General features: G+C 38.6%; 1 protein-coding gene across 1 annotated transcript; it reads left to right on the top strand.

The window, feature by feature from the left end:
* The first annotated feature begins 315 nt into the window (after nucleotides 1-315).
* Nucleotides 316-1,299, top strand: LOC150088606 (5-hydroxytryptamine receptor 4-like). The gene has a single exon (XM_090370262.1). It carries the CDS (start codon nucleotides 316-318, stop codon nucleotides 1,297-1,299), a length of 984 nt encoding a protein of 327 aa, XP_090226388.1.
* The last annotated feature ends 14,458 nt before the right edge of the window (nucleotides 1,300-15,757 follow it).

The following is a 15,757-nucleotide window of genomic DNA, read 5'->3' as shown; positions in this document are numbered from 1 at the left end:
ACAACACCGCTTCAGGAAAGCATTTCCGACCCCACATTGCTATATGATTTCGAGTTGTCAGGATGTACCCTACCCCTCTTAGAAGTTCTGAAACGTTTAACTGAAACACCCTGTATAAACGATCAATATTTTTGGAATAAAAACAAATTTTTTCGGACATGTAGTTGATTTCACAGGAAGCTTATTGACCTCATACAAAATATTTTGTCTATTAAAGATTATGCTTTTGAGTTCAACTTTTAGATTAGTAATCGAATATTTTTTTAGTTTACGTTGAGTTTTAACATAACATTTATTCTTGCAGAAACCGATCAGATGGATCACGTGATGAACATATCCGCCAACCTCTCCACAGTCCAAAGGGACCTAGGGCGTCAACGCAGTCTTCTGGAGATTATACTCGGCGCTTTCTTCATAATTATCATCGCCTTGACATCAGTAATGGGTAATCTCGGGGTGGTCCTAGCCACCTATTTGGACGAACGCTTGCGCATGCAACTTGGAAATGTCTTAATTGTTAACTTAGCTATTACGGACTTCTTCACCGGAATAATCGTGATGTTGCCATCCGCAACATCTGTTGTCTTCGACAACTGGGTTTTAGGAAAACTGATGTGCGGATTTAACTCGATGTTTAATTTCGGCTTAGCCACGGTCTCATCTTGGACTCTGTGTTACATCAGCATTGATCGTGGATTTGCAGTTCTGCAACCTCTTCACTACCCCCAGAAGATTACTATGAGAAAACTGCTGTTGATGATCTCGCACGCTTGGGCACATGGAATGCTTGTGGGCTTCGTTCCTCTGGTAAAAGAATGGAATCATTATAACTACTGGGAAGTAGTTTGCACTATTCAATGGGATCGTAGTATTATCATTGATCGTTATGTAATGGGGTGCTTTACTACCTGCTTTGTAATTCCTTCTACAATCAGCGTGATCTGCAACCTGCGAATTATTCTGTCTGCAAGAAATTTGAAGGCAAATGCTGTGGTTGCTTCGGTTGGTACAGCCCAACAGGCCAAACAAGGAGGATCCAAGACGGTTACCAGTATGTTGGTTGTAATCATAACTTACTTTATCCTTTGTAGCCCATACAGTTTTGTAAAAATTCGCAAAGCCTTCATTGGTAATGAAGGCTCTTCCGAATTAGCAAGTTACATTGCTACAATTTTTATGTTCCTCTCATCAGCTGTGAATCCTTTTATCTATGCTATACTACGTAAGGACTTTAGGAGTGCTTTCAAGAAGTTGCCGAAGATGATAAAAAATAAACTAGATGGAATTCTGTATGGGTAGAAAAAGCTGTGTCCACATTTGGTGATTTTGCACTTCGCACCTTGTGTTAATTTGTGAATATAATTAGTGGAATTTGAAGCAAAGTTTATGCAAAATTAGTTGTAACAATAATAAATAACACGGTAGTTTAGAGGCCACAGTGGAATACGTATATGTATATCAATTAGCTTGTGTAGTCTCTGTAAGATTCTTGGGGATTCAAGACTTTTTGTTATAGCTATCATTTGGATCAAAGGATTCAAATTATAAAGTGAAATATTTAAAGTTTGAAGTTTTTATCAATACAAGCACAGTTCAGATTGAAATAAATCTATTGTACGTTTTGAAACACCATTTTGTTTCAAGGATAAGTTGTTTTTATGAAACAAAATAAGGGTTTTGTTTCATCGTATTAAAATCAAGGATTTTTGATTTTAATACGATGTTTGAGAACTTTGTAACCATAATTCATGAGATTAAAAGTAAAATGTTCCTCTAGGAAAGCTTATCTAAATTTTGAAATAACATCTTTTGTCACACCACTCTGAAAAATAATAATAAGGGAAAGTATTCACTCAGTGTTAAAGAAAAAAGGAAAACAATTTAATTTGATGTGACTTCCAAACAAAGTTTACTCACATTACAATTATACAAAATCACCCTTGTTTCTGTTGAATTATTCTGAAAAGCATCTACAATGAAATCTGCACATGACCCAAGAAAAAAAAAACCAAGAGATTACGAGAAAGGTCATAGGTTACCGCATGAGTGTTTATTGGAAGTCTCTTTTTTGCTATTTCACCAAGTCTGCCCAATGGACGAAGGGAGCAAGTTGTTCCAGGTGACGTAGAGCTAATTCCGGGACCAAAGCGGTTGTTAATCAGTCAAGATTACAAGAAGGAAGATGCCTGGTACTGGAGGAAGATATTCTGCTATCGTTCATACCTAGAATTCATACAGAGTAATCAACTCTGAGAGTTGATTACTAGAACCGCTCAGAACTGCTCAGATACTCTGTGAGGATCTGGATCTCTCTAGATCCTCTCAGAGCCTTATAAACCTCAGTCAGATCCCCTCTTAGTGGCTTGTTGCCAAACTCTCTAACCCATATAGTCGAAATATTTCTTCATACGGTCGTCCTTTTCAAGATCTTATTGTACGGGTTGCCCACCTTCGGACCCTTACAAAATCCGGTGATTTTGTAAGAGTCCAAAGCTATTGTTCCATAAATCACTGATAGGACACCTGTCTCATGGTCTTTCCTTGCCACCTTTCTATACTGTTCAGAGAACTTCATAACTACCAGTATCATAAATTACAGATCATTTTCTTCCTCTATTGTTTTTGATTCAGCCCCACCAAGTGTATAATTTATATGGGATAGCTGTTCCCTAAGCGTAAGGCCTTGCATTTTCCTCCATTAAAACATAGTTTCCACTTTTCTGACCATCCTTGAAGCCTGTCCAAATCATGCTGATGATCATCATGTGCAAATTTTGACATCGTATCCTCTATGCCCTTTCAATGTTAGTTGTTATAAAACAAGATTTGGTCATAGCACTGGTCCTTGGGAAATCCCACCTCTAATGTTAGAAATGGGTTTCTCAAAGGTCTTCTAATCGTAATCCTATGTTTCCACCTGCAGTCACCTTACGATCCATCTTACAAACTTGTCTGCGATCTTAACATATTCAAGGTAATACAATAACTTCTCATGATGGACCGAGTCAAATGCCTTGCTGATATCAAAATAAACACCTGGGAACCAAGTCATTGACGCAGGAGAAAATATGCCGCTGATTAAATATACTGTACATAAATTCAAGTCTAAAATCAACAAGTATCTCTCTCTTCTTGCCCTTCAGTCTATGCACGTCATTAATTACTATAAGTTCGAAAGATGGGTTCACTGTTTCCGGCCAGATTAAATGTTGTATAGGAATTTTCCTAGGAGGAATGGAGGACATGTCCCCCATATGAGAGGTTACTAAACTTTAATGTCTCGTCTTTGAAGAATGAGAAGATTCTGATTTCTTTTTCAAAGCTGTCTTTGTCTTATGGTTGTTCTCTTTTCATTATTATCCTTTCACAAAGATTACCCGATTTTATATTAATATTTTAATAACAGTGAGAGTCTGATTAGGATAAATATTTAATATTAATATTGGATAGAAGCTAGAAACAAAAGAGGAACGAATCAGGGGATAAAGCTGTTAAGATACATCGACGATAGTGGTCATGAGTTGAATAAAACTGACAGTCACAGATGGAGTAAACATCTTGCTGATTATGATTATAATGGATTTAAATTTTTTAATTTATCCTCACTCTTAAAGCGGATATCTATAAACGAAATAGGCGAAGAAAAATGTAATATATTAAATAATTAATAGTTATATAATTTTTCTCTTATTGATTCCAATACGTTTTCGAATAGGCTGTGTTGATGAATTCAGGACATTCTGAATTACCCTGTATAAGAGAGTCCAGCAAATTAAAACGATATTGGATGCAGATTCCTAGTTGAAAGGATGCAAATGCATCAATGGAATCTACTTACGTAACTGTGCTCCTTAGAGCGGCTAATTAATCAACCCAACCTATAAATCAGTTCTCTTATTGAGAACAGAATTATTTCTGGACAATTGCGAAGATTTACAGACGTTGGAACAATTTGTAATTCCCGAAAATAATTGGGAAACAGTGCTAACGCCTCCAGGCAGACCTCATTTGCTATCATGTTATTACTAGTGTCTGAAATCTTATTGGCTTTGTGTAAATTTACCTAGATTAATGAGGTCGCGAGAATTGTGCCAACTGTATACTGCAATTGGTAACAGAGAACAAAGCGAATTGAGCGAAATAACAGTTGCAAAACAGTCCAAATTATGCGAAGCTTTCCTTTGGTAGCTGCTGTTCGAAGCAGAGAAATCGAGCATTTTTTTACCACGTCACCAAGCTGGTGACGTGTTTACTAAGGGGTGGAGAAAGATGTCCTTTTAATTAATTCATTGAATATTTTCCCAGTGAACTGGTTCGATCACAAGAGAATCAGTAGAGAAATATACGGATTTTATCTGGTTTTTTTCCGAGAGTTCTTTGCTTAGCCGAGCAAGGAAGCCAATTTTTTTCCAGCATATATTTCCAATTCAATCACCACATTCACCTGCCTTGTTTCTAACTTCTTGATATTCATTAATCTTCTGCTGAATTACTTTATTAGCTGTTTATGTGATACACAAAGTCTCGCTATATTTGGGACACCGGGCTTCATCCAATCAAAAACAGGTTCCACCAATGCCGGATGAAAAACGTTTTATCACGTCATGGAACTAAGGATTCATTTAAAGTCTCGAGGTAAAAACAAGCAGATATTAAAGTTCTTACTCCATGAACAGAGATCAGTTATATTATTGGTGCAGGTAAGGTCTTGTGTTAATTCATCGTCGTCAAACTTTATTTCTAATCTTCCGGTTGTGGTTCTAAATATTTGATAATATCTACAATTAATATCGTATTAATTGTTTTACTGTTAGGAAATGGGTTTAATTTGAATTCTGCAAAGGTGCAAAGAATTTTTATTGGATTTTTGTATGCTGTGGCTGAGTTGACTGGTGTCGGACGAAATCGTGCGATTTTTCATCCCGGAAACTTTGGTTTCTCATCCATTAAAATAGCAAAATAAACCTAAGAATACATTGTATGGTATCTTTGCGTACACTAAAGATTAATTCATTTAGACACAAAATGTATTGAAGCCTCATGGACTTAGTTACACAAACAAACATAAGTATGAGCAAAAATTGATAATATTCTGGTTAATTTTCCTCTCTAAGAGGATATGTGTTTTAAGCGAGATGCCCAGCATATTAGGCATGTTGGATTTCAAGGTCATTCTAGAAGAGGATTGGAAAGCATCGTAAGGGATTCTTGTGGCCATCTAAAATTGCTCCTGATTTGAGACAGAGAGGGAGAGAGAATCGTGAAACAGCAGAGAAGAAAACTAAATCGTAGATCGGAAACCCAGAGGTAATCTCCAATTCCTCAAAGGTGCACTAAGGTAAAGAAATCGAAATGTTACCCTTAGGAAATTTCAAAATACTCTGGACAATACAAACTGTTTCTTGGCTATCCATAAAAGGAACTTTGCAGCTATGTGAAAAACAAAGTAATAGACAGAAAGGAGCACACGGAGTGGAAAAATGGAAAAGAGAGAACTCGTAAGAAATGTCTATAGTTAAGACAAGAGTATGTATTAAAGGTATTTTGTTAGAATTTTATTCTGAATGCTAAATTGAAATGGCCCATTTAGGTTTGAAATATTCTTTTTTCTTTAATATACAATATATACCTCTTGGTATACAATCTATTTTGGTGAATGCTTTTCATGATGGAGGTCTGTCTTTTGACGATTTAATTTGGAAATGAATATTTTCGAAAAGTCGACTGTATCCAAAGATATTTCAGAATGCGTGTTATGGATGTTAAGAGATGATTTACAATATCAAATAGTCATTTGTGAACAGGCTTCAATTACTTAATTTCGTATTATAAGAAATTAACTTTTTAAATTCTGATTAATGTCTTAAACTCTCTAATCCTCGTTAATACTTTTCAAATGATATGTGATTTATCCTTGAAGATTCACAGCTCGACGCTCATATCGAGGACAAACTTAACATTCAAGAGAACTGGTTTGATGATGTATTATAGATATAATATGACAAAAGTCTTGTCAATAGGTCATACAACTGCCTCACTGTCATGATAATACAGGGCTTAATTAGACTGGTTGGTTGTTGTTGTAGGGTATTACGTGTATCAGCAACTGAGGCCATATTGCGCCGTATATAGTACGTGCGAACGTGTGATCTGTGGTCGATTTCCTGTTTTCTGGGTGAAAAACCCATCCTACCCTTGTCTGAGACCGATTAAAATTCCTTGCGTCATTGACGGGATTTAAACTCAGGTCTTTTTCATCCGGCGTGGGGAGGACGATGATTATATCAACTGTGCTACTCACCAAATGGGCCGCTCATTCCTATATCACTCGATTGTAAATGGATGGTTTCAATGGATGGTCAGTTTCAAATTCCTTCGAGGATGTGAGGAACTTATTTCAATTTATTTAAGAGGAGGCGAGTAAGACAATCTGAGATGGTTTCCTGTTGATTATTATCGGTTTTCCTTCCCATAACCAGAAAAATCCACTTTAAGAAACACATAGTTTACAGACACCCAATTCTGAATCTTCATGAAAAGGTGAGTGGAGTAACTGAACCAATTTTAGATTAATTAAACTGGGAGTCTCGGGAAAGATGTGACTTCATCCACTTGGCCGTAGGCTCAACTCAACAGACAATATACGATTTAGAATGATCATACGTTTATCCACCGCTATGGTTGGATAAACGAGAGCGGACACTTCTCTTTGAATATTTTTTATATCTCTTGGTTAGAGAATATAACATTAGAAATCTCAATAATCATATCGTAGGAAGATGAGATATATCCGTGGTATTTCTTTGAGGGTTGTGGATTCGTCATCCCTATACCAGAAAAGATTGGATTGTTTTAAGGTAAACGGCAAGGATACAAAAATCAGGACTCAGTATATAGTCCGTTATAAGCTTTTAGAAGAATAAATGTATCCTCCATAACGAGTTAAATAATTTATTATTATGCAAAGTATATTGTTCCGTGTTCGTTAAACAGAAAAAAATGAATTCATTTATTGTTCGCAGCAACGTTAATTAGCTTCTAAATACTCTTGGAAATCAGTTCCATCCCACGCAACAACCACTTACGAGTGCGATGAAAGAACACCCTGTGCTATATGAAACGTGTCTTTGAATTCCTTTTGGCTCTTTCTTTTATTTCAATTCATTTGCTCGTGCGTGAATATTGTACGGTTGGTAATTTTGTACTTCGTGTTTTAATTTAAATTTTCTACGATTTTTTGTTTCTTGCTGTTTGTTTCATCCTCGGACACTTCACTTCTCGCTGGAGGTCAAATAATCTTTCAACAAGGAACAGGTAACTCGTTTTTAATTAAAATATTTTATCTTAGACATTAGACTTTGATATTTAGATCAAAAGGATTTCTCCCTTTTTGAACTTTCTGTCAAGGTCAAACGTTCTAAGTGGGCCTCCTTGTTAATTCCATGCTCTAACGTGCCTTTCCACCTTGTTTCCTTCAATAATTTCATATCTGCGTTGACACTCATGATTACACGACGGATTTAAGTATTTAGTGCCTATAAGAGAAACTAATCCGTGTTTACTTTAGGAGATTTACAATTATTGATCGTGCAGGTAATTGGCTAATATGCGCAGTGGTGGAATAGATGTACATCCCAACCCAAACGAGCGCTATTCTTCTACAGTTTCTCAGAAAGCTCATGGAAATGGAGGCAGCCCAAGAGATCATATTCCCTCTCCTGGATCCCTCATACAAAGCAGATAGTTTAAAAGAATAAATCAGTAACCACCTGAGGCATTCGTTCAAGTTGCTTATAAATCAGTCCAGCGTTGCATGGCATGCACTTATCTGGTGCGGCGGACAGTTGTGACTGTATCTAAATACGAATCTTGCCGGATTCTTTCCAAAGATACTATTAAACATACTCCTTAAAATCAGTAGATCTGACATTAGAGATTACTTTATTAATATCTGGGCATAATCGCTGTCCCCTCTGACACCGGAGGAGGAAAGGCCCATCGTTGAATCCCGTAAATGGCGAGAGATACTTTTATGGGCTTCTTTCCCTCTGTAGCTGAGTTAGCTGGTCGCAAGCGTCGATAACAAGGTTAATCCTGAAATCTCAGGCTTCTTGTCCAGAAAAACAGGCAAATTACCATAAATACTTCTTTCTGATAGTCATTATAAGAATATAAACCTATAAACAGTATTTTATTGTCGCATTTTCAATTGGTATAACTTTTTGAAACACAAATAGGTTTTCGCCGATGTTTAAGATACACTATTCTGCCACTTTATGAGGTACACCCCTGCTGTGCACAAAAATGGTTTGTCTCACAACGTTGCAAGTCACATGACCACAGTTGTGGATATAAATGCAGCAGAACAACCTTTCTAGTATCAATTAAGCGTACAAACCGTAGCAAGAATGGGGAAAAGGAGTGATATAACGGATTTCGAACGTGGCATGGTACTAGGTGCAAGACGTGCTGGACAAAGCATCTCTGAAACGGCAGTTCTCCTCAACTTTTCAGGCACCACACTATCAAGGGTGTATCGAGAATGCTGCAAGGAACAGAAAACATCCTCTCAACGGCACTCCTGTGGAAGAAAATCGCTTGTTGATGAGAGAGGTCAGAAAAGGAGGATGGCTAGAATTGTGCAAGCAAACAGACGGGCCACAATGTAGCACATCACCTCAGAATACAACCTTGGTGCGCAGAACAAAATATCGCAACGGATCACTAGTCGCACTTTGTCGCGAATAGGATACAACAGCCGACGGCCACATCGCGTACATTTGTTATCAAAGAAGAACAACAGAGCACGCCTCCTGTGAGCACAGCAACACCAGCACTGGACTATCGAGGATTGGAAAACCGTTGCTTGGTCTGACGAGTCGAAGTTCCTGATGCATCCTGTTGATGGAAGGCTCAGAATTTGGCGAAAACAACATGAATCCATGGACCAAGTCGTCATGTCTGACGACTAGTGTGCAAGGTGGTGGAGGCAGTGTTATAATGTGGAGAATGTTTTCTTGGCACACGTTGGGTCCATTGATACCCATAGATTCACGTCTGAATGCCACATCGTACCTAAACATCGTTGCTGTCCAAGTGCATCCGTTCATGTTGACAGTTTATCCTCAGTCAGATGGTTACTTCCAGCAGGATAATGCGCCGGTGCATAAAGCCCGAATCACTATGGAATGGTTCCAGGAACATGACAATGACTTTTCTTTGCTGCAGTGGCCCACTCAGTCCCTGGATCTCAATCCTATTGAACATCTTTGGGATGAGCTGAAAAAGGGCTCTTCGCTGCAGGCCTACACCTCTATCGAATCTCAAGGAACTGCGTGACACACTCATGTCTGCATGGTACTCCATTCCGGCACAACGTTTTCAGCATCTTGTTCAATCCATGCCAAGATGAATCGAGGCTGTTTTAAAGGCTAAAGGAGGCTCAACGCGCTACTAGGACAGCTTTACCTAATAAAGTGGCAGCACAGTGTATCTTCATAAGGTTATTTTTGTTTATTTACTTATTTAATGAAATACACATATAAAACGACCTGAAACCCTAATAATCTTAGATAGAGTTGGAATCTGCAAAAAACGGCATGGTATTTACATAAAAAGCACAGCAGTAATGAAAAATAACGGATAATTAACTAGAATGGTTGCCGGATACCTTCAATTTGCTGAACTTCAACTGTTGAAAAAATATCCATGCGAAGCATTTTTGGAATTCGCTTCAGGGGCCTTCCAGTTTTCAGATTCTTTCCTTAAAGGGATTAGATCTGAAAGATGTAGAGAAACTACATCTTTCAGATCGGGGGAGAGAGAATCTGCTCTGTTTGTCCACATCTTCCTGGATATGTATGATGAAAATCACATCTTCTTAGTTAACTTCTAGAAATCCATACTGAACTGCCTCAATAATATTTAAATTTCTTAAATCGAATTGAGGGACGTAATTCTCCAGCTTAGACCCTCTTGCTTGGTGTTGTGGATAGAATCACTGCCGTACACTGCACTGAAAAAGGCCTGAATTCGGTTTTTGTTAGTGGTCGAATTAGAAAATACTTCCAATCAGAATGAAAAAGAGTTTTATGATTTGTTTTCAGATCATGGCCGAGTTGTGCCCGTCCTTTGGTTACTATTTTAACAAATTTTTAAAGCTATTATTATTTTATTTCTTTCTTATCAGTTTGAATTTATACATGCTCACGTCTTTAGTTTCGAATATGTTAACAAACAAAACTCATAAAATTATCGCCCGATGTAGGGCAGTAATAATTTAACATAAATACACGAAATTATAGTTATTAATAAAGAGGATTACGGCCACTACGTTTTTTTAGATTCTTTGGAAGATGAGAAACTTCCACTGTTGAGAAAGTTGCGCTGGTCAATGCTTTTCTGGAAAGATTGTTACAGTCCTGACTGAAGGCCATTCTTCTTCGTTTGTTATTGATTTTGGGGTTTTTCCACAAGGGTCTCCATTTTGGATCTTTACTCCTCAGTCTACACCATATTAACAAAATTACCTGGACACTCCCTCCGGAATTTCGGAAACCACCCATAAGAGTGTCAGAAACGGATATACACGCACTGGGCAAAAAGATACGAACCTTTGTATCAAGACAATCACAGACGGAAGACATGCAAATACACGGCCCTACCATTAATATCCAACACCCCTCCATGGATGGGGAAAGAGATCCTATGCATCCAAAATGTCACAGAACCTGCTATAAATATGCACAATGGGCTTCACAAAACAGACAATTGTAAACGTGGGCATGCAAGATGACACGTTCGACAGTATTATCTGCATTCAACAGAATTGATCACCTCAACAAATGCTAGACGCTGATTATCATGGTGTAAGGAGCGCGAATCCTCGACTGTACAACAGTGGAAAACAGTCATATGGACAGACGAGTCGAGGTTCCCACTCTACCAGTCTGATGGCCGTTCCTGGGTGTGGCGAATGCTAAGGGAACAGTTCCTTCCTGATTGTATCCTCCCAATAATGAAGTTTGGTGGAGGCAGTGTCATGGTATGGGGCTGCTTTCATGGTTTGGCTTGGGCCGTTAGTCGTTATCGACAAAACCATGAATGCTGTGCAATACCAGGACATCCTGGACAATTATACACTTCCACATTATGGCAATACTCCGGGGAAGGTCCATACTTGTATCAGCAAGACAGCGCCCCACGCCATACTGCTCGGGTCGTAACAGAGTGGTTTGAGGATATGGGTGTGGAAAAGTCGGATTGGCCAGATCAGATGCTGATCTGAACCCTCTCGAGCATCTTTGGGATGTATTGGATCATCGGGTAGGTGCAAGTCGAGATTGCCCAAAGAACAAGGTCAAACTGGTGGTTGTATTAAAGGCCGAGTGAAGGAACATATCACCTGACATTTATAAAAAGCTGGTTGAGAGTATGCCGCGAAGATTGAAGGCCGTCATAAAAGCAAAAGGTTTCAGCACAAAATATTAATGACACAATAAAAGCTAATTTTTTGTCTGAAGGCAGGTTTCCGGATATTAATGGTAGGGCAGTGTAGATGCAATTAAAACTGTGACTCGGAGTGATAGCATATTATCTCGTTGAGTATAAATATTGCACAGGCTATTCGACTGCAGTAATCTGAAGCCAGAATGGGAAAAAGGCGTGACCTCTCAGACTTTAGAAAAGGTCTTATGGTGGGTGCACGTTCGATTCGAGAAACGAAACAAATAACTGGTTTCTCAAAGCATTAGTCCCAAATGTTTTTAATGATTGGAAAGCAAGCGGTTCTTCTGTATCTCAGAGGCATAAAAGTCGGAGAAAACAATACTTCAAAAGCTAAGGCGTCGACTCTAAGGAGGACTGTAGGGAAAAAATGTGTGCAGCAAATAACATCTGAATTCAACCAAGTTCAGAACTGCCCTATGAGCAGGGAATTGAAGACATCGGGTATTGGCAGGTGCGCCAATTCGGAAGCCACTTGTTTCAGAGAAAAAAAATAAATAAAAATCCGTTTGCAGCGGTACCGAGAACGTCGTGTCTGGACAGTGGAACAATGGAAGAAAATCATGTGGTCGGACGAATCACGATTCACTTTGTTTTGCACTGATGGTAGGCAGAGATTGTGGAGAGAACCTCAGAAGGATGGTTCCGCTGGCCTTGTTAAGACAACCCAAGCATCTGAAGATGGATGGTATCATAGTATGGGGATGTCTTATTGGCACGAACTGGGTTTGTGGTTACCGGTGGAAAGTCGAATATTATCCAGGAGTACTTGAATTTTGTATCAGATCTACTGCACCCTGCAATGTTGCATTTTTATCCCGAAGGTGATGGCCACTTTATGGATGAAAATGCAACAATGCGTCGTGTCAGACTTGTGCAAGAATGGTTCGGAGAACATGACACAGATTTTCACCATCTTCCCTGATTCGTCTGATCTCAATCCTATTGCTAATGTGTGGGATATGCAGGAGAGCGCTATACGGCAACGAAGTCCTATTCCTTTAACTATGCCGCACAGACATCTTACAACAGAGAATCATCATAGGATAGCGTATTAGTAGTCAAGATGTATGTCCGTGCAGTTGCACCTAAACTTCAACACCTTTTCTTAGGTGTTGTTAAATTTCACAGATTAACAGTCTTACATTTATATGAAAATAATGGAAAATGGTGTGTGTTTCTTAAACGAGATATTTGCAATGCAATAACCTTTGTAATTAACTTAATGACAAACTAGGGATAGGGTCATGATACTAATACAGACATAATGACAAACATAACTTAATGACAAACTAGGGATAGGGTCATGATACTAATACAGCTGGAAAACGTTTAAGTAGGTATCAGAAAGGGATCGAAGGGAGCTCAGAAGGGTGGTACTCAGAGCTTGTCATCCCTCATCGGCCAGGAATTCAAATAGTGACATGAACTGATATTAGTACAAGCACCATACTTTGGGAGGTGCATAGCATCGCATTCGACGAAAGTGCTGCGGCACACACAACACAAACGTAGTGAAATGGGCAGCATCGAGGCAGCGTTTTGGGTAGGGTGTACAACCCATCATAATTGTTCCAAGGAACATTGAAACGCTGTGTTTTGGAGGAAGCAATCAGAGTACACAGGTTTTGAGATCTGAGGGCTGTGGCTGATATCCGAAGAATGTTAATTACCAGAATATATCATTCTGACAGCAATGTTGGGATGATGCATTCTGGGATAAGTACTGTTACCCTTTAGGACTGTTTCTCCCAATCTGGGCTTAGACCATTGGTAGCTGGAAGCTACAGACTGGTTATTCTGACATCAGTAGTAGGGTAAAGTATGAAGGCAATGATTTAACGTGCAATCCAGAGACAATTAGAGAGTAATGGCCTTTTGAAGGACACTCAACATGGTTTTGCTAAGGGAAAATAATGTTCAACAAAACTGGTAAGCGATATGTGTGTGACAAGCCCTCCACACATATCGTATGAGTGTAGAATCCAAGTTTTTCCATGATTGACCTATCATCTGTATTTATTATTATTATTATTTTCCTACTGCGGGAAAAAATTCGCTACCTTCCCCTCAAGGTCGAAGTGATGACTGAGGCAGAGAGTGGCTCCATCGGGTGTCGCGCCCATCACTACCACCCGCTGCTGGATGGCAAAGCAAAAACTGGTCCACCTCCATATCTGGATGAAGATGAGAAGTAGAAATATTTAGGATACTGCATCGATTTTGGCACAGAATAAATCACTCGCGTTCCTGACATAGGTCGGATTCAGTCTACCGCGGATGATAGTGGAGCGAGTGACACTCTCTCCCAACAACTGAAGGGCAAGCCCATCCAGCCCAACCTACTGGAAGTGCTTCCAGCGCAACTGCGCTAGTGATGGTCTAGGAGGGAAGAAGAGGCCAACGCATGAAGTGGAGCATCGAAATTAATACGTTCATTATGCGAGAATACTACGAAGTAACGAAGCTAGAGACAGTTTAAAAAAAAAAAACTTATTTTTAGTCTACTCGATAATTAAATCCGTCTGCTGTGCTGTGTGTCTTATGTCTGTTAATTGCGTATGTTCTATGGTCGATTTGCCTGTTTTGCTGGACGAAAGACCCCAGTTGCTTGTGTCATCGATGGGATTCGAATCCAGGCGTTTTCTACCCGGTATGGGGAGAACAGTGACGATAACACTGTGTTACCTGCGCAGACCGCGGATATAGAAAATGCATCGCCAAGAAGCCCGGAGTGTCAGATAACATGTGTTGACTATGACACCTGGCCTCAGAACGATCCAACACATCACTGCAGGACTCTGGTTGATCATCCAGATGGGATACACTCGTAGACATGACCAGACATCCAGGATAATACATCAGAATCTAGCGAGGAAATACCAACTGATCAAAGAAACATGTACCGTGCTACAAGTATGAACCGCAGGCAGTACTAGAGACATCAACACGCAAGCTGTACTGGGGTCACGCCACAATAACGGATAAGACAATCCCACACAACAGACTGAACATAATCCTTGTGGACATGAAGGAAAAGGCTAGATATCTGATTTACATAGTGGTACCCAACACTGGCAACCTGCAGAAAACCCGTGGGGAAAATCAGGAAATACATGAACCTAAGACAGGAGATCAAAGAGATGTGGCATATGGAACAAGTAACGACCATCCCGATCATTTTGTCAACCACACGTATGGTGCCAAAGACCCTACATAACAGCCTGGCAGCAATAGGTTTTCCCGAGCATACTTACAAAGAACTCCAGAATGTCGCAATCCTGAACATCTGCATGATAGTCAGAGAGTTCCTCGGCCAACAGTAACAGTCAGACATAACAACCACCCTATGCACTTGGTACAAGTACCCGTCACGGGGTGGAACCCCCATCAGGGAGAAATAAAATAACAACAACAACAATGACAATATCCACCTTCTTTATGGCAAACTTGGATTACAATTTGATCTCAGTTCAGAAAGAGAAACTGATTAAAAAAATCAAAACGGTTTATATAAGCATCGCAATAGTTCTACTTAATGGAAATAATCGTAAAAATCGCATTTCAAAAAACTCAAAATTACCCTTAGATAAAGACAACAAAATTACACTTCAAAAATCGTCTTCTATTATATCCTTTTTAAAATTTAAATAAATCTGAAGTAAAAATAAAGCAAAAATAAATCTTGAGAATTTTTGTCAAAACAAAAATATTCAATTGAATAAACTGAAATAATTATGTATCATACCAAGAAGAAGAATAAGAAGAAAAAAAAATGGCTAGGGAGGTCAATAAACGGAGAATTCTTATTAATTCAGAATAAATTTTACTGTGCCCCACAACTTAACTGTAAATGTTGCTTCCCTGTAACACTCCAGAGTATAACAGGGAGACCACAAACGTCAGCGCATTATGTAAAAATTCAAAATAAAATCAAATGAAAACACTCTAATTTCGTAAACAAAATCCTTTCATAATCGCATTTGAAATTGTTCAGATGCACATTCGAAACAGTATTAAAATATCATTTTATGAAATCATAAACATTTATTTATTCATTGAAAATTACTTCGTATTTAATATTAAATTAAATATTCTGAAATCTGCTTTATAATAAATTTTATTATAAAGCAGATTTCAGCAAATTTTATTTTATTAAAGTGAATGTTTATATTATTTAAAGTTATTTAATAAAATTATTGAAATATTATTTTTATTTACAAAATATTTTATCGTTTATTTCCAGATAAAC

This window comes from Mastigoproctus giganteus, chromosome 3 (genome assembly GCF_048544385.1).
Source record: "Mastigoproctus giganteus isolate SK-2022 chromosome 3, ASM4854438v1, whole genome shotgun sequence".
In the NCBI taxonomy this organism is placed as follows: Eukaryota; Metazoa; Arthropoda; class Arachnida; order Uropygi; family Thelyphonidae; genus Mastigoproctus; species Mastigoproctus giganteus.
The sequence above is the reverse complement of the archived record's forward strand: the minus strand, read 5'-3'. Positions and strand labels throughout refer to the sequence as shown.